The sequence below is a fragment of the Capricornis sumatraensis genome, chromosome 10, assembly GCF_032405125.1.
Source record: "Capricornis sumatraensis isolate serow.1 chromosome 10, serow.2, whole genome shotgun sequence".
Lineage (NCBI taxonomy): Eukaryota > Metazoa > Chordata > Mammalia > Artiodactyla > Bovidae > Capricornis > Capricornis sumatraensis.
In genome coordinates this window covers 64,257,868-64,282,616 of record NC_091078.1, presented here as the reverse complement: position 1 = coordinate 64,282,616, position 24,749 = coordinate 64,257,868, and the positions used below count along the sequence as shown (strand labels likewise).

The window sequence follows — 24,749 nt, the reverse complement described above, 5'->3', positions numbered from 1 at the left end:
AAAATGGATTAACAGCAAGGCTCTACTGCTGAGCACGGGGAACTGCGTTCAGTATCCTGCAACGAACCACAATGGAAAAGAACGTAAAGAATCCCTTTGTTGTATAGCAGAAATTTGTACAACACTGTGAATCAATGACACTTCAGTAAACTTAAAAAAGAGTATAAGCACAAAGCCAGGTTTTGCAAGAAAATCTCCATTTTCAACATGGTTTGAGATGATGATCTGATTGTGGCAGCAGCCCTATGAAGTTGATGAAGGTGATAAGCCTTGCATTAAACATGAGAAATATGTACCTGCACATAACCTGAGAATAACCTTTACAGAAACTTCTTCAGGGCAGGCTGCTCTGTGGACCTGGACTCTATGTAGATAGTACTCCCACGCCATGAAGACCTTTCATGCTTTATCCTTCTCCCATAAATAATGTATGGTGATTTCATAAGTCAAGATGGAATAGAAAATTTGCCGTTAAACTTATTTTTTAAGACTCATTCATGCATTTTTCTTAGTTTATATCAAAGTTTGACATGGTTTCAAGAGTCAGATGAAACAACAGGCTTCTTTTTTTCATAAGTTGTAATGGCTCTATACATGAGCCTGGGCACTTTCTGTTGAGAGAATCTACTTGCATGCTTGTCATTTAACCATTTTGTGGACCTCTTTAGCGCTTTCTAGAGAAAGTAGGCTTATTTTCTTAAGAAGGGAAGGTTGAGAATTCCAAGTAGGAATAAATGCAGGGTAGAAGCTTGGAAAGAAACTCTTAACCATAGATGTAAATGATGGTGAAGGATTAGCTTTGGGTGATTGGGATTAGATTAGGATATGAGCTCATGAAGGTTGGAGGAAATGAAGCTGGCATACCTTTCTGGGGCCTTGCACTGCTGAAGAGCGGCAGGATTGAACTGTGCTGATATCAACTGAAAGCCTTTGCAAATATTTTTAGTCAGGTCACCCTTGCTTGGAAAAGGGAGAACACATTTATTTTTTTGAGAGCTCAAACCTGCTCTGTGTTTGTGTAGTGTTGGTGTGATTTAGGATGATACTAACTTGGGGTTTGCATAAAAGGAGGTAGAATATTAAGAAAATGAGTGCTTGATTTTTCCCTTTTCTTTCTCCCCAGCCCAGTCCATCCACATGTTCTTTTATTATTTCCTCTCAATGTAGCTCTCATTTGTCCCCTTTAGCCCCCCTGGTCACTATTATCCTAATCTCAGCCATTCCGCTCTCTAAAGGTGAATTTTTAAAGTGATATCACTATTATCCTAATCTCAGCCATTCCGCTCCCTAAAGGTGAATTTTTAAAGTGATATCACTATTATCCTAATCTCAGCCATTCCGCTTTCTAAAGGTGAATTTTTAAAGTGATATCACTATTATCCTAATCTCAGCCATTCCGCTCCCTAAAGGTGAATTTTTAAAGTGATATCACTATTATCCTAATCTCAGCCATTCCGCTTTCTAAAGGTGAATTTTTAAAGTGATATCACTATTATCCTAATCTCAGCCATTCCGCTTTCTAAAGGTGAATTTTTAAAGTGATACTTATTGATGATTTAGAAAAGCTCCAGGAGAGATCTGAATTGAACAAACAAAATGCATATACATTAGTAGTTAGGTCAAAGTCAGCATTTTTTGGTCAAAAAAAAAAAAAGCAAAACTCAATGCCTGTTGGTTGTCATGGCAACCATTTCTTTTTTTTTTTTTTTTCTATTAAGAGGAGACAATTGGGTGCTGACCTAAGCGTTAGCATATGCTTTTTGAAAGAAAAGCTCCTATCCTTCCAGAAGGGCAGGGTTGTTCATTTTTAGTGTTGCTTCAGGCTCTAAAAGGGTCACTTGATAGTTACACCTTCTTGTCTAGTGAACAGATGATGGCGGGGGTAAAGAGGTTAAGTACCAGCACTCCAGGACAACACAGTCCATCCTTCCCCTTGGCCAAATGAGAAGAACCCCTTTTACAGGGAATCCACAGGAACATTGCACCTTTACTTCTTTCTTTCAGGTACCCTTCTGAGTCTGTTCTCTGGGATATCCCAGGGACAAAGCCAAAGACCACAAATATAACCTCTAATCTTTGTGTCCCCCATATTTCCTTCCTTGCCAGTATCAATGATGCCCCTTGAATTTGCCACCCACAGTGCTAGGTACTGGGGATACTACAGTGAGCTAAGCAGATGCTTCCTAGTGGCAGAAATAGATGCTAATCACACACACACACACACACACACACACACACACACACACACACACGTGTTTAGATGTGAATTACTGAGATGGCTTTGGGAGCCTGTAACAGGATGGAAAGACCTAGTCTTGGCTAGAGGAGTCTTGGATGAGGAGGTGATGCTGGAGTGGTGGGCTGAAGAATGAACAGATGAGGGAGGCAGTGTGGCAAACACTGCTGGGAAAGGGATCCATACAAGCAGAGGCCCTGTGGCAGGAGAGGGCCTCCCTGTTGACTCAGTGGTAAAGAATCTTCCTTCAGGGGAAGAGATCTGGGTTCAATTCCTGGGTCAGGACCATGCTCTAGAGAAGGAAATGGCAACCCACTCTAGTATCTTTGCCTGGGAAATCCCATGGATAGGTGAGCCTGGTGGGCTCCAGTCCATGGGGTGGCAGAGTCAGACATGACTGAGCCACAGACGCTCACACACTCTGGCAGGGGAGAGCAGGGCAGATTCAGGGAAGTGAAAGAGGCCAGTGTGGCTGGGGGCATACGATGAACTGTGACATGGAGATGAGTGAGTGGCTTTGATTTAGGCTTGGGTTTGTCAAATGAGTGACCATCTCATCCATCAACCATATATGCAACTTGTTCCCTGTACCAGACATGAGGATGCCAACAGAAATTAAAACATGGTCCCTGCCTTGAATTGCTCACTTCTGAATGCTCTCTCCCTCCCTGACATGCACAAAGCATTCCGGTTCTGTTCCTAGTGTAGGGGACAGTTTATCTCCGTGCTTTATATCTTCTGCTTGTTAGCTTTGAATGCTTTGACTGGATCAGAGTGCCTCTAGTTACAGGACTGGGGAAGACAGGAAGCCAGTGCAACTGCTAGAGGAAAAATTATCTGGAAAGACGGGAAGAAATGCAGCTGTTTGGAAGCAAACAGCCTCTGGATGTGGTTACACCATCCAGCGCACATAAACTGTACCAGGGAGGCACTTAGACCATGGGGTCAGGGTTTAAGAGGTAGGACCTCTTATAAGTCATCTCTGCCACAGCTCTGGAAAGTGAGCCTGTCATGACCTCATGGGGCATCACTATCCACACTTGCAAATGTTAGTGAGCTACTTGAGAACCCGCAGTAGTTAGTAAGTGGCAGATCCCACCTCCAGACCCAGAACTTTAGACTCCAGTGTGACTGCACTTGCCATATGTCTCACTGCTCTTGGCTGCACAGGATATATGTCCTAGATTGAATTCACTCATTTGTCCAGCTGCTATGAACTCAGTACTTTTTAGTTCCAGGAGCTCTGTAAAGTAGGGCAAAATGAATGGTCTGTGCTATCATGAGGATAGTCTATTGAGGGGATACTTATTTATGAAATAGACACTCAAGTGAATAATCCTAATTTGTGATTGTTGTGATGAAGGGTGATAGTATGTTCTGTGTGCAGGCAGAAGAGGAAGGGCATAGTTTCCATTTGAGGGTCAGAGAAGCCCTCCTCAAGGAAGTGAGACTGAGACCCAAGAGGCAGATAGGAGGGAGCCAGGAAAAGATGAGAGGGAACAGCAAGTGAAAAAGTCTTGCAGATGGACAGTGCACTGCATATCTGAAGCACTTAGATAAGATGAGAGAAGGTGCAAGGAGGACCCTGCAGAGTTCCTGGGGCCATGTGAAGGACCGTCTCTTCATCCAAAGTGCCATGGGAGGTTGAGTTAATGCAGTAAGACAGCTGGAGCCCCCAACACTATAGGTCTGCTAAGAAGTGTGGCAGGTTCAGAGGGCAGATTCAGGAGGTAGAGATGAGGCAAGACTCTAGGCCCTCGGGAGTGAGTGGGTAAGAAACTGTACTTTTGCGATCCATGATCCAGGACCTCAGAAACAACAGGAAAGGAACATGGATCTGGTGACAGTAAGATCGAAGCGTGAGCCAGTCGGCCTCTCCTCTTCCGCCCTCCTCACTCCCTTTGTTCTGTTTCTTCCTGAAGGATGAGTGTTACTTCTCTGCCCCCATCTCAGAGCCCTCACCATTCCAGTAAAGGGCACAGGCTGGGCAACTTTTTATCTGCAATTTTCTGAGCAGCTGGATTGTAGTTATTTTCTCTGGTTGGATTTAAACTAAACCTCGGCTGAGGTCCTCGCTGAGGAGTTCAGAGCACAGGTTACCCCTGGGTGGGCAATTCTGGCCCTGAGGTCTAGCTGTTAGCCACTCTGCCCATCAGCCATGGCCACCGTTGGCTGAGTGGGCCCCACAGCACACAGTGGGTCCACTGAGTCAGGAGAGAAGTTGAGGAGCCTGTGCCTGTCCACACCCACAGTGCTGCACCAGGGACAGTGGAAAAGCAGGGAAGCAAAAATGATACATAAAAAACTCTGAGCTAATGCAAGGGGAAGGGCGAATCCGAAGGGAAGGAAGGGAGCTGCCACAGGTCAGCAGTAAGATGGGGAAGGCACAGTCCAGAGCAGACAGAGGAAGACAGACAAAACTAACAGCCAGAACTAAGAGGAGGAACGACAGCTGCTGCATGATGGTCAAAACCTGCCAGAGTTCACCAGAAAGTCATTGCCAATGTCTCTGAAAACAGAGAAGACTCCCCTTTTTATAAGGAGCTGACACTGTCTTCTTGTCAGTGACACTCCAGTCCAGTCTCAATGAACACTTTACAAGCCCAATTTAAAACACGTGAACTATTCCGAAGAGATGCTAAAACTCTTTCAGCCATTAATTCAGCATCAGTATTTTCACTGGATTCCTGTCTTTTTTATGTTCACAAGAACCCAAAAGATGACTTTAAAAGTTGGCAAGATGAGACAGCTTTGCACTTCTATAAGTGGAATATTTCAAATGACAGCTTTAGAAGTGGAATATATTAAGTTCAGATGTTTCTTTTTAATGCTCTGGTTTACTTGTAGAGTGATACAGAACATCATCGTATGTTACCTAATGTGTTCCCCAGTGAGGTACATGTCAGTATTTTCATATTATAAGACAGGACCTGACACTGCCTCCTACAAAATGCTGCTAGGTTCAGTCTTGAAGAATACGGCCGAGGATTCCTGGAGAGCCAGGAAATCTGGCAGAAGTGTGTCTGCAGGCTGACAGCGGGGTGGGGGAGGGTGAAGGGGTTCACCTTTGTATGTTAAATCACAACAAGGCGGGGACCTAACATTTGTGGGACTCTTGAACCAGCAGGAATGGTAAATAACCTTCTAGATAATACAACAGAACAGACAGTGCCAGTGTTGGCTATATAAAAGAGACTCCTGCCTTGTAGATAGAGGAGGGAAAAAGCTTGAAATCAACATTGAGGGATTGCAGGGCTGGTGAGGGGGGAAAAACCCCGTGTATCAGTGTGTAGGCTGTGCTCATAGGTGCCCAGCAAAATCAGAAGCGACTGCCTGGAAGAATTAGCTATGAGGACGGCCTACAGCTCGTTGGGATGGCATGGGGAGTGAAACCCCGAACTTCCCAAGGATGTGGTCAACTGGAATAACAGCATCTCTCTGATGACATGCCACAGGAATAGACAAAGCATCAGGCTTTTGATCAGGAGAGCAAAGAACTGAGATGTAGGTGATTTCAAGCATGACATAATCACTTATTTCATGCTCCAGAAACTGATTTCCATTCACCTGGAGTGTGTGTCCTTATGTCCCTCCAAAGAAATAATGTGATTGTGTGTCGACTTAACATCATGTCTGCCTGGAGATACTAAATGAGAAAAACAAAACAGTCAAACGAGGTCTTGTCTAGTAATCATCCAGTCGCTTCCATTACTTATAATGTCACGCCATACACCTGTCCACAGAGTGTGTCCCAAAATATCTGGAATGTGTGTCTGTATTCTTTTATAAATATTGTCTGTCAACTCTTTACAACTTGCCTATTCAAAGATAACAGGTTTGAATGGAACAGCGTGAAAATTATCTGCCAAAGATGGGGCTGTGTACTCTAATAAAGACTCTTTTATTTTTTTTGTGCATGCCACCAGGCAGTATACTATCTTTTAATATTTCAGATGGTCAGAAGGTCTCTATGGTAGTGGTAGAATGAGAGTTTTTATATCAGACACTCTGGTAACAAATTTCTTGGGTTTGAATTTTGACTGACTTGTCAGAGGTGAAGTAGTTTGCCCACAGTCACCAACCAATAATCCAAGGCCGAGTTTGAAATCGCTTCTAACAAGGAAGATCTTGTTTTCCCATTACACCATGCCTCCAGAAGATGCGAGTATCTTTCCTCATCATTATACTGAATCCTTTTATCATCATGCATTATTTCATTACTGTGTAAAAGCCTTCAGCATGTTGGCCCTCTGGACAACTGAGGAAGTCTTACTGAAAACACCCTGTCTCATTTCCAGCCATGTGTCATTATTATTTCTCACAAATATGGTGACTCTGATTAGGAACCAAGGGGTCCAGGTGGCAAGGATCAAAAACACTGGTCTTAACTGCTAAGAACTTGCATTTCAATTTAGACACATGGGTGTTCCAGACATTTGTCAGATAATAACGTATGCTTTATCTCTACTCTGCCTACATCAGACAGTTTTCATTTTTGTTGTACAGACTTTGGGATGTCATGAAAAGACTCTATGAAAGCCTCCTTGTCCCAAATTTCAGTGGTCACCTGGGAATGCAGTTAATTGGTTATTTCTCATAATAGTCAATGACAGGATAGGGGTTTGAACAGACTTTCAAACAAAATAGAAGCAAACTTAATGAGATGTTTTTCCCTTAAATAGGTTGTCATTCAGTGGATTCCGTAAGAAAGATGATCATTTCAAAGTGTAGTAATACTAAAATGATATGAAAGAGAACAACATAAAAAACAAGTCATTTTATGTTATAGCTAATAAATCAATCTCCGATACTGACAGCCGTGGCTGAGTGGTTCCTACATGCTAGGCAGCCTCCAATTTGATCCCAACAACCTTACAAGATAACTAGCATTACGGCCTCAACTCTAGAAATAAAGAGCTAAAGACCCACACATAATAGCAGAACAACGACAACGGCGATGATAATTGACAGACTACAGACAATCGCTTTCCTTAGGACAATCCTCCATGAATTCCAAGGCTATTTCTAATACCCAATACTTGCTTCAAGTGTAGAACTTATTGTGCAACCAGAATTTAGTTAAGTGCAGGCAGTGAGTTTATTATCCAATCAGCTCTGCTATTACGTGATGTATGCATTCTTAGAAGTCACCATGCTATGCAAAATTGCACAATGAAAGTACTAGATTTATGGGGGAAATTCGGTTATAGGGATGCTTAAAGTACAAGGAGACTTTGGACTGAACATCAAATGCAAAACAGGGTATCAGAGGTGAAATAGGTGAGCAAAGGACATGGCCAGGGGACAAGCAGGCAGGGCCAAGTATACACTGTGAGAAAAGGACTGATGAGCAGTGTCAACACCTTGCATGTTTGATTCTAGGCTGTGTTCCTTCTGCCACTAGAATGTGGTTCCCTGACTGCAGAAAGAATGCTCTGCCACTGTCACGCAGTCTGTGTGGCTACTTGGTAGTGGCCTACCACTGTCCACCACTGTGGATACCTCTGTATCTATGGGTTTCACATCCCTGGATTCAGGAAACTGCAGATGAGAAATATTTGGGAAAAAAAATTTTTCCAGAAAGCTCCAAAAAGCAAACTTTGAATTTTCAGCATGTTCGCAACTATTTACATAATATTTACATGGTATTTATGACTATTTACATAGCATTTGGGCTTCCCAGGTGGCACAGTGGTAAAGAATCCACCTGTCAATGTGGGAGATGCAAGAGACACAGGTTCTTTCTCTGGGTCAGGAAGATCCCCTGGAGAAGAAAATGGCAACCCACTCCAGTATTCTTGCCTGGAAAACCCCATGGGCAGAGGAGCCTGGTGGGCTACAACCTATGGGGTTGTAAAGAGTCAGACATGACTGGGCAGCAGGTATGGCATGGCACATGGCATTTACACTGCATCAGGCATTATAATTAATCTAGAGATGATTTAAAGTATATGAGGGCACATATATGTAAATACTGCATCATTTTATATAAGGGACCTGGGCATCCTCAGATTTTCGTATCCTCAGGGGGTCTTGGAATCAATCCCTCATGGATGCCGAGGGTGACTAATCTCACTGAAAATGCCAGTGGTAAGTGGATGATGCACCAACACTGGAAAAGAAAAGTCTCTGTCACATAGCCTATCTGGAAAATATAGCTACCAGCGAATTTATAGCATGTGGTTGTTAAGGACTTGTCCTGGAATCTCTCAAAACCATCTTAAATTAAACTGATTCTGAAACTTTGGCGGAAGAGTTGGCAACTTTCAAAGTTTGTTCAGGAGCAATCTAGACTTTTTGAATTTCTTAGTATTTTAGCAGTCAATACTTACAGAAGGAGAACTCCAATAACCCTCAGTGCTACATCTATTTATAAAGCAACAATGACATCTCATGGTGCTTTGCAGTCACATTTATTTGACAATGGACTTTTAGACCAAGATGAGAAAATGCACAGGGCAGATTTAGCTGGGCTTTGCCTGGCCCTGAATTCAGCACAAAGCTGTGTTGCTAATGGTATACTTGCTGGCACATGTCAATCAGACAGGACATGAATAGGCCTGGCTTTTTAAACCCTACATTCTAGTTAATTACTAAGATGTACATTAAAAGTTTAAAATATATGACAGTGAATACTAAGGAAGACTTATCTTAAGGTCTACACACCAATATCCTGATATAAATATTCAGCAGAATATAAATATTAGCAGTTCACATTTCACGTATACATGTTTCCCAGGCATTGTACTAAGCACTTTCCATATATTAAATGAATTAGGTCATCAGAGTCAGCATTTGAACCCTAAACTATTGTTATCTTCAGTTTGCAAATTAGGAAACTGAGAGCCAGAGGTTCTGTTTATCAGACTTGAAGAAAACTGCTTGGTAGAGTAATGCACAAAACACCACCTGACTTGGAGCTCTTTGCCCACATTTTCCTTAGTTGTTCAAGCTGGATTACACATGGTGCTTGGGAGGAAAGCCACATTCAACCAAGGAAAAGCAACTGGATTCTGGAAATGTATTGAAGTTGATAATAAAATTCAGGCTTAAGTATCCGAACACTGCAAGGCAGGGAGCATCCTTCCCACGAGCTCAGGCCATCAAGGAGGGACCATGGTGAGGCAATGAGCCTCAGACAGCCAGATCAGACAAAGGCAGTCTGGGATAGGGAGCAGGAGGAGGAGCTGCCCCAGTAAAGGTGAGTGTGCGAGACCTCTATGTGCTGGTAAGAGAGCCCAAAATCAACCACTAACACCTTTATATCTCTCAAGAAATTATGAGGAAGATAAAGCAAAATGGCATAAAATATCCAGAATCAAATGGGGTAATTCTACAGTCCGCATTGCTCATTTGACAATAAGCATTGGATACAACAGGAATAGCCTTGAGACTAAAAAATAAATATGTTGTAATCTGCCACAGATTACCACGCTGAGCTCTCTGCGTCATACAGCGACTTCCCACTAGCTACCTGTTTTACATATGGTAATGTTTATGTTTCACTGCTGATCTTTCAGTTCATCCCACCCTCTCCTTCCCAATTCTGTTCTCCATGTTGCGTCTCTGTTCCTGCCCTGCAAATAGGCTCACCAGTACCATCTTTCTAGATTCCATAAATATGTATTAATATATGAAATTTGTTTTTCTTTTTCTGACTAACTTCGCTCTTTATAAGAGACTCTAGATTCATCCACCCTCACTCAAGTGGGGAGTGAGGGGTGGGGGAAGGTTCAACAGAGAGGGGACATAAATGTACTTATGACTGACTCACATAGCTGTATGGCAGAAGCCAACACAACATATTATAAAGCAATTATCCTCTAAGTAAAAATAAATTAAATTTAAATGTTGTAATTTGCTAAAAAAAAAAAAATTGTACTAAAAGGGCTGCTAGGGTGAAAACTCAGAGTCAATAAGCAAGCATCCCACCAAAGGCCAAGAAGAGAGCAACTGAGTTCCCTTCCTGGAGCTGAGCAGTGTAGTATCCCCATGAACAAGTTACCTCTGGGTTCTCTGCAGACTGAGGTCTTCCTGTCTTTCTACCTATGTAACTTATTTAAAAATCCTTTCATAATACTTACTACATGCTAGGTCCTATCCTACTTTACAAATACTCATTTAATCACCACAACAACATCATGAGGTAGGGGGGCTCACGTTATCATCCCCATTTACAGATGTGGAAGCTAAGGCAGACAGAGGCAAAGTAATCTGTCCCAGGTCACAAAGTGAGTAAACAGAAATTGAACTCAGATTAGCTCTGGAGTCTTCATTCCTAACCACTCTGCAACATAAAGGATTTAGGGACATAGAAATTTGGTCAATGATGTTCCTGTTGATTTTCACAGATTCCTGAAATGTCCCCTGAAATTACAAAAATGTCAAAACAAATATCAAAGTCTTGATAGATTCTAGCTTGAAAAGAGCACAATTACAGACTCCATAAAATAAGCAACATTGCTACTATAGTCCTAAATGACTGTGTAGTCTTTCCTGAGAAAAAGCATGTATGTATACACGTACCAGCACAAATATTTACATATGTATAAAGTACAAAAGTGATGTATATAAGTCATAAACTCAATAAACTACAGATGGTTTCTTCAACTGCAAAATTTGCTTTTGAGTGGAGAAATAGAAGGAAAGCTTAAGATCCCATGGATCAGTTTAGATCCCTTTCTTTCTTGGACTGGCTAATCCATGGTTTGCAAAGCCCTCATTAGCAGGATGACGGCAGTGACCGTGGGGGACAAAGTGACAGTGCCGAAGTTCATAAACCTCTGTTTCAGGGGAAGACTTTCCTGGACAGGGTGGGCAGCAGGGTAGAGTGGAGATGAAAGCCTAAAGGTATTCTAATAGGAAAAGATGCGCTTTAAACATATGGTCTAGTTCACAACCAAAAGGATCATTAATTCAACATTATTTTGTCTTTATATTTTACATTTATTATGCATTATACAGTTAGCGGCTGCCAGCTCCTGTAAAGCATTCAGAAACATGCACATTCAAATTAATGTTTGCTGGAAAACAGTATTCCTTCCAGATGAAAAGCAAAGTCTCTTTTAATTTCTTCTCCAGAGACCCAGATTGAAGAACTAAGGTCAGAAATGGCCAGGCAGCTAATAGATCTGATGGCAATCCCTGTGTGTTTAGAGAAAGGCTGTCTGACCACTGAGTCATCAGGAGGAAAAAGGTGCCCCTTATCCAAACACACGAGCTCATCCACTGTGTGTTTCTTAAGTGCCTACTGTTCGTCAGCACCGCAGACACAGTGACACCACTACGCAACATCACTGCCTTCACTGAGCTTGAGGCTCAGTCCAGGAGACGGGCGTTCAGACGATCAGGTTAGTGGGGAGAGGATTACAAACAGGCAGCCATGACCTAAAAACAACAGCGTTTTGAGGGCCTGTATGTAGAAGAGGGCAGCAGAGGACAAGATGGTTAGATAGCATCACCGACTCAATGGACATGAACTTGCGTAAACCCCAAGAGATAGTGAAGGACAGGGAAGCCTGGCGTGCTGCAGTCCATGGGGTCCCAAAGAGTTGGAGATGACTTAGTGACCGAACAACAAATGTTGTCAAAGAAGCTGGCTGAGAGTTAAGGTCGTGGGGGAGGCAGGCTGGAATAGATGTTCTAAAATGTAGAGGAACATTCCACACAGAAGGAAACAATAATAATGAAAGTCACACACATGCATGTAGAAAAGTCTCGAAAGGTTGAATAGGCATAGCATCTTCAGGAACCGAAGGAGGGCCACCTGGATGAAATCCTAGGGAGAGAGGAGGGGGAGAGGTGAGGAGACTGGTGGACGATTAGCCTGAGAAGCCAGACAAGGGGAAAGACCATATGGGCCCTTGTAAAACCCATTAAAGGTGGGGATTTTGTCCTCAGACACATAGGAAGACACCGTTGTGGAAAACCATGATCAAATGCATTGTCAAGAGGCTAGGTTTTCCCCTGATGTAAAAGGCTATAGGAACTGGTCACTTGAACTTTTCTTTTTAAATGTACTTGAAATATACTTATTTATTCACCTACCTATTTTTTTACCTGTTTTTATTTATTCATTTATTTTCAGCTTTATTGAGGTTATCACTGGTTAATACAAATTGCCTATATTTAGGTTATATAACATTTTTTAAGAGGTACAGTGTGATGATGTAATATACATATGTAGATATTGTGACATGATTTCCACAGTCAAGTTAAGGAACAGACCCATCACCTCACAGTGAGTCTAGGCTTTAGAAGTCATGAAAACCACAGACATATCTAAGTGAATGGTGGGCTATGAATCATGAAGGCACTTCATAAATGCAAACGGACCAAGTCAAGCTGTCTGTAGCTTTCCCCTTACTGATCTTACTGCTCCTCACCCGCTTCAACCCCCAACTTGAGGCAAGACAATTAACACAGTGAAGAATGAGTGAATGGGTGGCTCTACTGATTTCTCAAGAAGCAAAAGGATACAAGGACAGCTACGAGTACCATCTGAACTACACATAACACGTCAGGGCAAGGTCTTGTAGCCCCTTAGCAACTGTATAAGCCAACATCTCTAGGTCTTGGTCCCTTGCCCATTGATGCTTTGTAAACCAGAATGAAGCAAGAAGGGCTTACTTTCCAAGGAAACTCAGCTCACTACTCTACTGGCATGATGAAAGTGAACCCTTTCAAAAAAAAAAAATACAGAAAGATACATATGTTGACATAATGACTTTTTCAAATAAGGTCCCAGGGTATCTGTGCAGTAAGAGATCATGTAATGTTAACTGTTTTGTGAATGTATGGGGGGGGTAGGAAAAAACTACCCCTTACTCGAGATTGCAAATATGACCTTCATGGTTTCATATCCAGTTGCCATTCCGAATAAAGGTACCTCAGATCTTATGCAAGATTGACACTGAACCTCTACAAAGCAGACTTTTCCAGGATAGACCTGCACTCAGAGCTACCGTATGACTTTAAAATCAATGATATTTACGTATAAACTCTCCAAGACATGTGCAGAGCCATTCTGTCTCCCCAGGGTTTATGCTTCCTCTCCCTGCCATCGTCGTGCTTGGCATCACGTTAGGTGTTCGGCCTCCCTCTGCAGTCATTTTATTTGTAATAGTGTCTTGTGTGTTATGTCTCCTAGCTCTACATACAAACCACCACGCTTACAATCTCCATGAACCTAAGTGCATCAGTGGCGCTGGGGATGCTATACATGCCGAAAGTGTACATCATCATTTTCCACCCTGAACTCAATGTCCAGAAACGGAAGCGAAGTTTCAAGGCAGTGGTCACGGCAGCCACCATGTCATCACGGCTGTCGCACAAGCCCAGTGACAGACCCAACGGTGAGGCCAAGACAGAGCTGTGTGAAAACGTAGACCCAAACAGTAAGTACCTCTCCTTTCCTTCCACCTCCTCATCCTGCATCAGGAAGCTCTAGCAGGTGTGGTGTATGCTTGCCTTTCTTTGGAGAAAGGCCACGCGCGCTCTTGTCTTCTGGGCTGGGTTGCCTTGGTGAATGCTGCCGTTTGCTCCTAAGAGTGTGCTCACCACTTCCTTTTGGCTCCCTGTCGGGAAGCAGCTTTCAGAGGCTCTGCTTCAGATGTGTGAAATCTCCCCCATCCCTGGCTTCTTATCCTTTGGTCCCAAGCCCTCCAACTGACATCAACACAGCTGTTGAGCTACCTTCCTTGTTCCCTTCCTCTTAGGGGATCAGCTTCCTGCTAGGGAACCCTGGACACCCCATGGAACTATAGCAATAGAAATGAAGTTGAAATATTTAAGAACTTAGGAAGCATAACTTCTTTCCATTGGAGCATGAATGTGGAGAAACTTACAATTCTTTACTAAGGAAGCCTTCTAGAAACAAAAAGCACATCAGATATTTAATAGAACAGGCAAACTTCCATCCAGGTACACAGGCCCAGACACCACCATGCTAATGGCCTCCCCATGTGGGAAAGCATCTACCAGATCACTGCAGAGGAGTTTTAGCCCATGAAAAATAAAGTATTAGAGGTGAGATTAAGGATGAAATGCCAGATTTGATATTTTTGTGGCCTGTCTGCAAATCCTGCATGGCCTTTAGCCATCCCTGCAAATGACTGCAAAGAAAGATGGACATAAAGACACTAGTTTGTTTAAAAAAAGAAAAGAAAAAGACAATTTTAGCTGGATTTAAATGCTTAAAATTCCCAATTGCTAACTTTACTAGTACTATGATGGTAAGAGTGAATTGCAGATTAAACATACCACTTCCAGGATTTGTTTTTCCAAGACAACACTTCATAGGGCTGCAAAGAGTCGGACACAGCTGAACCAACTTAGTGCATACAGAATGAAGCAGATTGGTATGTTTGCAATGTTTCCTATTTTAACTAGAGGAAGATTCAGGCTAGCCATTAAGCCATTCGAGACTCACTGTCCAGTTATGACCTGATTTTGTTGTACCCAAAGATTTACTGCCAAGCAGAAAGCAATTCCTATTCTGGATACTCTGAGGAACTCCTTGATGCTCTACAACTGAGATCTTTAAAAACCAGCAAACAACTGAGTTTGGCCCTAATAGCTTTTGACAATAGTCGTACAAAGATCCATGATCTCAGCCCAATCCATTTCTCAATAGTTAGCTGAATAAATACAGTGAATGCTTGAGAGTCTGTAGACAAGGAAGCAAAGGCCCATTACCAACATCATGAGCTTCAGTTAGATGTTTCAGTAGAAGAGATTTGGGGACAGGCGAGAGGAGAGAGAAACCATGGAGGTACAGGCTCTGCTCTTATGTGTGCAGAACAAATGGTCAGTTCCAGGAAGGGAATAGAGAGGGAATCACTGTGACAATCACTGTGGTGTAGGCAAAGACTTCAGGGTGAGACAGACCTCAGTTCAAAGCCAGGCCACTCCACTCACCAGCTGTGTGGCTTTGACAATCACTGAGTTTTCCTCAAGCTCAGCATTCTCCTGTATTAAATAGAGATAATAATATCTATGTCATAAGTACATCATCATGTCCCAGGCATCTAGAGATATATATGTCAATTGCATGTTAATTTTCTTCCACTTCTGAACAGGTACAAAGGTTAAAGGCATACACACCACCATAAAGTAGATGCAACTGGTGAATAAAAATATCTATGAACATATTTATGCATCTATTTATATGTATGCTGTATTGTTAAATATACTACATGGTTATACTTCTATAGCATTTGATTCTAAGACCCCTTGCGGGATTTACATGGTACAAAATCCTTACCTTGAAGATGTTCTAATAGCAGTTTTACATTTGTATTTGTGCAGACATACACATTTAACAACATATGCCCAATACTGATAAAAAGAAAACATGATCAAAAGTCTCTATATATTGAAAATTAATGATCAAATTAGAAATTTTGAATTGGGATAATTAATCTAATACTGCGCTATTTAAAAATAACTAGCTTTCAAACAATATTCCTACTGTTTCTAACCTTTAATGATGACGGCCTACCCTTGTTGAGGCTGTGTGGAGTATGATACTGGCTGTTAAAATGTTCATATTGACATGACCCTGATAATAACAAAAACACATCTGCTGTCTTTTGAGATAGGCATTAAATAGAATGCTCTGGGTGGGAGATCTCTCTTACTCTTCCTGATAGCTCTGTAGGCCAGTGACCTTTTACTGAAGAATCCTAGGCTCAGGAAGATCAGGGACTATCACCAAGGTCCTCCACTACACAGCAGGGCAGCTTGGTCTGAAACCCAGGTCTGATCCCCAAACCCATGCTTGCTGCTCTCTGCCGCTCTGTTTCCCACAACATGAGTGATATGCCATAATCCTAATGCAGAAATTACTCGTCGGGCTTCTCTGTTTGGTAATCCAGCTTGCACATACAGAGTATAAGGATGTCTGGTGGCCGACTCTTTGGTGAAATGTGCTGTGGAACGTGTCGCTGTTTGCTGTGTTGGCTGCAAAGACAGGAGCTCAAAGAAGGCTGCCTGGGTAGAGGCCTCACCTGACAACTCAAAAATCCAAGTATCTTAATTACCTGTGTCAATCACGACAATCATTCTATTTGGGCTTCATCTGATGCCTTTCCCTTGAAAAAGTTTTGTTGGGTTTTGTCATTGTTGATATTTTGGTGTCTACACAGAACAAAGATAAATAGTTCAAGGATGGGGAAAAAAAAGAGATGAAATCCAAAAGAGCCTTTGTCTCACAATAAATCCAAAAGATGTTTTTAAAATTATTTTAATTATTTTGGTTCTGTGTAGACACTCCCTGAAAGTAACCATCAATAATGTGCCCAGATATTTGCTGAATTATAGGAGGAGATTCATGTACCTCCAAACATTGGGGTTTCTGATGACCCAGCTCTCAAAGGTCCCTAAGAAAAGTCAGAAGACCTTTTCTGCACGAAATCTGTCCAGTAGAGTTTTCTGCAATGATGGAAATGTTCTCTGTCTGGGCTGTCCACTGTAGAAACCACTGGTCACATGTGGTGATTCAGAACTTGAATATGGCTACTTAACTGATGAAATACACTTGAAATTTTTACTTCACTTTAAATAAATTTAAATAGCTATCCATGACTCCAAGGACTCCATTGGAGAGCAGAGCCAGAGATCATAAAATCAAGGATTTCACTCTGGGACATTCAGTTTGAGCCCATTCTGGAAACACCTCCCAAGGTTTTAGCAATGATGCTGAACTGGGACAAAGTCAACTTAACAGAATGACTGAAATATATAAGGTAAGACAAAAATGCAAACCTATAGTTATTTTCAATGACCCCTAAGGAGCCACTAAGATGGAAATGGTGACATCATAGATAGCCATTATATCTGGAAAACCAGTCCCTAGTAATAGAAAAATGAGTATATATAGAGAAAGAACAGCAGTGAAAAACAATCAATGAAAATAGACAAGGCTGTTTTGATGAGAGAGAATATTATTATTGTATTCTACTTAATACAAAATGTAGCTCCAAGTCATGTCAAACTTCTGAACTTTGGTAACAGAGACAAATAAATTATCCGCTGAAAGGGAACTTTCTGGTTAAAAAGAAACAAGTAAAAGCACCGACCATGGTCCTGAAGAAGGACTCTCTCTCCCAGGGGAGAGATCTGCCTCCTGTTCTCAGAGGGAGTGTGTCTGGGAGGATGTTGAATTTATAGGATGAGCTACCTTCTTGTTTCCCTAAACACTTAGTCTCAGTGTATTCCAGTCTTCAGTGTTTTCATTTTTAATCATTGCAGTGTGTCATCTGGCGCATGCTCACTTCTATTCATCCAACTCCATACGGCAAGTATACATCCACATAAAAATGAATTTGTTGGCGTAATACGGGCAGAAATTAAAGCTGCCCCTGCACTGCTTGATTTTTTTCCCCAAGAAGTTTGGTTTTCCTCTTAGGCTGCCGTTTCAGTTCAAATTTCATTGCTTGAAAGAAAAAGTTATTTCTGCATGGAGTCAACAAAACGTAAATCTTCTCAAAAACTGTCATGCATCTCTGTACTGCTGCTATATTGAATATCCAGAATTGGGTTGATGCTGGTTGGTTTCTGAGCTCAGATGAAAAACAGCAGGGGGTCTAAGGGTGTAGCTCCGCCACTTACTGTATTTTTATTTATACAAGCCATATTTCTGCTGCCAGAGGGCCACAAGTGCCTGACCTAATGTGGGGAGCTTTAGATCTGGCCACCTTGAAGACTTCTCCACACTCCTTCTCTAAAAAGAAGGGTACCTCAACCTCTGGTTCTCACACCTGCATCCTGAATTAGGCTCGTTTCTCCCAACTTTCTCTTGTTCACTTGGCAGATAGATGTATGTTCATGGCAAACTTGAAGATGCCAGATCAACTGGAAGACTTGGTTCTTGGCTTATCTGTGGCCACCAAGACCTTTTTCCAGTTGGATGAATATTAACCGAGGCAGCATGGCTTTATTGAGATGGTAGGTAGGAACTGCTACCTTCCTCTCCTGGAGTGGTCAGAACCAAAAGATGCTCTGTGAATTATCCTCTGATCACATGCTTTCCTTGTAAAGGATTGCAGTGCACAGAATGAGCAGCCCTAAGCTATCTGGTTCTAAACAACCATCCATTTTCTAAGCCAGTGCCCCAGCCAGTGCAGAGAAGCTAGCTGCTCAAGTACCTGGACTGGTTACAAATAGTTTACTTTGTAACTTCCTAGCGATTAGAGATGGCCGGAATGTGGACAGCTGGGGCACATTAGAGATGGCCGGAATGTGGACACCTGGGGCACACCGCCTTTTTGGATATGGGGCAATATGACTGATCAACTGACTTGGTGAGAGAAGCTGGACACACACTGTGCAAAAGACTAGTTTAAGACAATGAGCATATTGTGATGAAGCACAATTTAGAAGAATGGCCATTTACCACCAAAACAGGAAATCAATAATAAGATTTTAAATATAAGTTTGTATTCTGGTCCTTTGTTGAAAATTACCATTTTGCATATACGTAAGGAAAATATGTAAATAAAAACTTGTGCTGCTCAATAAATCCCTCAACTGCTAGAAAATGGATGAGGGCACCACAATCTTCCCAAGTAACAGTGCCAAGAAAATTCTGGAACATGCTCCTGCGCTGTGTCAATTAGTGACAGCTTTTGTTTCGTTTTGCTTGTTCATTTGTTTGGACCCCTGACATTCTCTACATTATGTTACTTGTCTCATTCTTCTGGACTAATCATGCAGGCCAGCATGAAAGGTCTAGGCTGAGTAAAAAATAGGATATCAACAGGAAGAAAAAAACATTTGGAGCAGGTAGATATATTATTTTGGAGCTGGTTCCCTTACCTGCTTCAGTTCAAGTAAAGCCCAAATGCTTTAAACCATAAGGCACCCATACTCCCATGTTCAGAGGTACCTGAATTGCAGTCAACTGGTCTACCAAAAGCTACTGAACCCACTGAGAGAATGGGCATAATGTCTGTGGTCTCTATCGCAGCCTCTTCTCCAAAAGGAAAGAAAAAAAGAATAAAAATGAATATTCTGTGCACATTTATTTTATACATACCTATATATTTACTTTTCCTGTAGACTGTATACCACCAGTAAGAAAGAGTGTACAAAAGTCTGTTACTTGGTACACTATACCACCAACAGTATAGCTTTTGCCTGCTTTCCAAAAGGTAAGAAACAATCTACTTTTTGTTTATTTGTGTGTTCTTGTCTCCACTGAGAATTAGAAATGTTTCCAAGAAAACTGCATGATTACCTCAAAATCTATGTATAAGAAGAAATATATTTTCAAAGATGATGTTTGCTAAGTTCAGTGTAGATGGCTGCTGTGGGTCACGTGCCTGGTTTATTTTCTGTAGAACAGGTGATTGGGTGTGTGCATATGTGTCTTTCCTGAACCAGATTCAGTAATGGCAGAATTGGTGCTGGTCATTCTACTTTAAAAGTCTCAATGGTGAGAGCTTATTTTTATAGGTATTTGTTCATGCTCTGGTTTGAGAAGGCAATATGGAAAACTTGGATGAGAAGGAGGGTGTTTTTACAAGCTTAGTAAAAATATTTGTCCTGGTTTACTTTTTTATTAAATATATACCGAGAAATATCAGTGAATGACTCTACCATCTGAAACCCAAAATGGCCATGGTTCCTTTTTTGCAGCAAAGAAATAGAAGAGATTTGCTGGCTGGGCTTGATGATGTATTAAAGAGGATATGGGACTCATAATTCTGCCTAAAACAAGGAACCACCTTCACTTATCTGAGAAAGCACGGAGAGGTTCAGTATAGACCTAAGAGTCTAAAGATAAATTTCAACATTAGTCAAACCGAAGAAATACCAATAAATACCTCGGGTGTTCAAACTTATACCTTAGAACAAATGGTCAATTGTGTGATGTGTGAACAGGCATGGGAATGGTCTGCTCTGAGGATTGTTACTGACTCACCATTGATGATTATGTTGGGTTGGCCAAAAAGTTCATTGTGGCTTTTCTGTAACATCTTATGGAAAAAACGTGAACACTTTTTGCCCAAACCCGTATATCACTTTGAGCCCTTACTAAAGGATATATGCTGTGAAATAGCAGTACCTCCCTGTTTCAGCCTAAGCAATATGATAGAATAGTGAAAAGTAACACTTGCTTTGGCAAGCATCCTTGTCCAACTGGTCAGGGCAATTCATACTGAAGGAAAACAAACAATAGAAAACATGGAATAGTGTCATTAAATTCATGGGGTGGCTTTGAATAAAACGCCCCCTTTTGTTTTCCTCTAAACATCCTACTATACTTATAAAATCAACAGAAGCACTTCTCTCTAGAGATTTCAAGTAAGAGAGCAGACACAGGAGGGGGAAATATTGCATCATAAAGTGGGCTAGTCTTGCTCTTTCCTAACAAGGACCATTTTGTCAGATCATTGCTATGCTTCTTTCCATCTTTGTTTTTATAATGGTATTCTGAGTACAAATAATATTTTTTCCTTTTAATCCATTTAGAACTGTAAGGAAGGACAAGAGTACTTTCAAAGTGTAATTACATTTACCGTTGATTTAGATGGATGCCAGTAACTCAGTCTTTAATTTCAGATGTATTGTTCACATAGCTATTCCCTTTTTCCATATCAACATGGTCTGTCCTAGTTTTTAAATAGGGCATTCTTTTGTCCCAGTGAATTTATAACTGTTCCAGTGAGATTTCAAGTTTTGCAGTACAAGTGCTTGTCAAAACACTGCAGCTCATCACTTTAATAGTGCTTTTACATGAAACTGCCTGAGCATAAATGAGAAGGAAGTTTCCCTGGGTAAAAATGATAGATCTAATCCAAATCCATTAAAAATTCTCCCTAGCTCCATTCTCAGTTGATGCCTTTTGGTTTAAAGGGTGCAAGATGAAAATGTTTTAAGTCAACCTTCCGGTTAAAAAGTACTTTTAGGATCTGCTGCTTAGAAATAAACTTTTTTCTAGGATTTTCTTGTTTCAAAGAGTTTGATTAGGTGCTCACCTTTTCTGCCAATTTAAAAATGTATAAACCTTAATTAGGTTGAATTGGTTAACAGTGCTTTTCAGGTCTACTATACCCTTCTGCTTTTCTATCTATGCATTCTATTAATTTTTGAGAGCTTGATACTAAAACTCCAACTAAAATATTCATCTACTTAAAAATAACTGTAATACATAGAACTCTATGTAACTTTGTTCTGCATTTTCCAAATCTTCTGTAAATGTGTTATCATAGTTTCATAATTTAAAAAATAAAAAAGAAAGAATATTCAAAGATTACAGAAGTGGTGTCATAAATTAATGATAAACATCTTACACAGTTACCTAAAAATAATTGAGAATGGAAGTTTGTCTAACTTGCAGGTAGTCAAAGAGGGGAGTATATGACCACGTTCAAGTCCCAGTGAGACTGGACAGCTTGGGCAAACAGTGAAAGAAGGCCTGTTGTGTTGTCCTTCATCCATCTCTGTGTGCCTATTTTCAGGGCCCGAAGACAGTAAAGAAGAACCGATCAATTCTAGAGTGAAATTCTGTAAAACTTCAATTTAGGCCACCATGCCCCAGCAAAAGCAGATGATATTGAGCAAATCAAACATCTGCTTTGGGGGGATTCAGAGGAAGCAGGTTCAAATTCAGACAGAACAGAATAACCTGATTTGAAAACACTTTCCCTGTAACCCACTCTCCTTTGACAGATACAAGATCAGCTGTCACCTGACTCAGCACTGCCTGCATCTCCTGTCTGAATGGGGTTAAATTTGAAATTCTGCAGTGTTATCAATCCAGTGATATTTATTTTAAACTTCAATGAAGCAAAAAGCAAACAAAAACTGATCACATATAAATAAAAATCCCCCATTAATCTGGCATCATCACCAGATCAAGAAATAGGTTGTTGTGTTAGGAGGTATATTTTCATACCACAGGATGGTTTTTCTGATTGGAAAACTTTGAGTTGAATTCAGCCTTGCAAATATGGACAGTCCCAAGTCTGATTTTACAGTCTGCTTAACAGTACTGAATCCTGTTTTGTCCAGGTATATTGTTCTTAGCAAGTACATTGGTTATAATATTATGGACAGTTCACTAATGCATTATATGGTGTGGTACATTATTTATGTTTTTATAATTTCTTGTTTATCATTTCTGCAATGGGGTTGTTTCACATTTTTAAGCTTTTCAGAGGTGTGCAATCTCAATTTTTGTAATGTGTTCAGACTCCCCCTTCCTCTTCGCCATTCAAGGCAGTAACCCTGAGTTAACTGAAGACTCCTTCAACTGAAATTCCATTTAAGAACACTCTATAAGTACAGCTTAGCAAGGAATATATGTTCCCTGGCCTTTGACATAGAACCACCTTAGAAATAAATGCAGCTATAAATCTTGCCAGCATATTTCTTTCTGCCTAAGTCCTCTGTGAAGAACCCCCGTTTCTCTCATCAGGGTTTGATCTCTGCATCCTCAAAAACCAATTAATATCTGCCCTCCCCATTCTGTAACTTTGGTTGGACTTAAAGAGTGGAATGAAAATCCACATGGCTAGGATGTCTACTAGTTCATGGCATCAAAGGAACATATACTTCATTCCCTCGAGTCCTGAAAACTATGTCAACTTTTACAATGAAATCTGGCACCACACTGTCTGGCCAGGTCTGTGCAACAGAAGAGTGTTTCTAAGTCGGGTCAATCAGAAAAGTGTTTGTCGAGCACTGCTCCCCTGAGTCTGCCCTAAACTGACTAGGAATGGGGGAGAGAAGCAGGCAGTACCCTTAGGGCCCTCAGATCTAACAGAGGACTTGCAGGTAAGCAATTTCAATTCATGGTGACGGGGGCTCTTAGGAGAAGTAGCAGGAGGGAGTGTGGAGAGCATCACCCAGGGGGGTTTGTTTGAGCTGCTCTTAAAAGATGAAGGCCTCTAGGCAGCCATAAAGAAAAGGCTGGAGGCAGGAAACAAAGAAGCACAAACAAGCTGAGATACAAAGAACGTGCTGGGTCATGGGATGGGATCACAGTTCATTGAGACTGCGCTATTACTGTGTACTGAGGCAGAGGGTTTTGAGGATGACAGAAGCTGTGTAGAGAGGGACTGAAACTTGTTTATCTCTGTGCTGTGAATACAGTGCCTGCAAACACGGAGGCCTCAGAAAATGTCTGTGGCATGAATGGAGTGTAATACATCACATACCCAAGGCTCCCAGCCTCACTCAGGATGGTATAGGCAACAGTAAATACCTACCAAGTGGGGCTTCGCTTGTAGCTCAGCTGATAAAGAATCTACCTGCAAAGCAGGAGACCCCAGTTCAATTCCTGGGTCAGGAAGATCCCCTGGAGAAGGGGTAGGCTACCCACTCCAGTATTCTTGGACTTCCCTGGTGGCTCAGATGCCTGCATGCGGGAGACCTGGGTTTGATCTCTGGGCTGGGAAGATCCCCTGGAGGAGGGGATGGCAACCCTTATTCTTGCCTAGAGAATCCCCATGAACAGAGGAGCCTGGGAGGCTACAGTCCATAGTGTCTCAAAGAGTCAGACTCGACTGAGAACAGCATAGAGGAGTTATTAACAATAAGAAAGCACCAAGTCTACAGCTTCAGCAAGCAGAGGTGTAGTCTTCCAGATAAAATTTCTAAAGTCACAAAAGGCAGTATTTGACCCTGTTGTCACAGGTCTCAAAACACTGTTTTTATTGACAACGCTTAAAACTGATGGTCAGCGCTATACCCGCACTTGCCTAAATACCACTCCTACTGATGAGCTACCCTGTGGATGAAACCAGCCAAGTTTTATGCCCATTTGTTTCCTTGTATGGACTGCGGAGACCAGTTTTCATTTGAAGGGAACATCAACTTCAAAATAAATAAATTTATATTTTAAAAAATAATAATAAAAATAAAATTTAAAAAAAACCAGAAAACAAAGTTATCTTTGGAAATGAATCCTAAGTGCTTGAGTTAAATGGTTATAGCTTCTAATTTGGTAAAAAACAGAAACATGATCAATGTAATTTTTTTTTCTAAATATGCAGTGCATTTTCTCAGAGACTGGCATTCAAGACAGAGTTTGTGTTTTAGACCCCCAGTTTAATTTGCATTTGAAAAGAAAACAGCATGTCCTAAACCAAGGTCAGTTAATCTCTGCAATCTTTCTTCCTTCCAATTACTGTGAATGAGCATCTTCTCAGGACACAAGCGATGATGACTCTGGTTTCTGCTACTAAAGACATGTCTCAGCTCTGCAGATTTTTTTTTTTTTTTTTTGGCTGTACAATGGAATTCGGATGCATTTTAAATTAACTTTCTCTAGGAATCAAAGGTAATCATTATTTCTCTTTATGATCCACATGAATATTATCATTGTCTTTTTTTTTTCTTTTCAAATAGATTATTTTTCAATTCCTTTTATATCTCTGTCCTCTTTCAGAGTAACCTCTGGAGATCCCAGCTTGCTCAGAGAGGATTGAGAAGATCGCTCCAAAGCCTCTTCTTGTTGAGCTGATCCAAGCATTTAGAGGACATAACAGAAGTCAGCCATCTC

At 41.3% G+C, this 24,749-nt stretch overlaps 1 protein-coding gene across 1 annotated transcript in view; it reads left to right on the top strand.

Moving 5' to 3' along the window:
- The window catches only part of GRM7 (glutamate metabotropic receptor 7), an 881,213-nt gene extending 861,845 nt beyond the window's left edge, over positions 1–19,368 (top strand). The window contains exons 9-10 of the mRNA XM_068982114.1: positions 13,386–13,632; positions 19,298–19,368. Coding sequence (XP_068838215.1) covers positions 13,386–13,632; positions 19,298–19,368 — 318 coding nt within the window. The remainder of the gene's footprint in view (positions 1–13,385; positions 13,633–19,297) is intronic.
- The last annotated feature ends 5,381 nt before the right edge of the window (positions 19,369–24,749 follow it).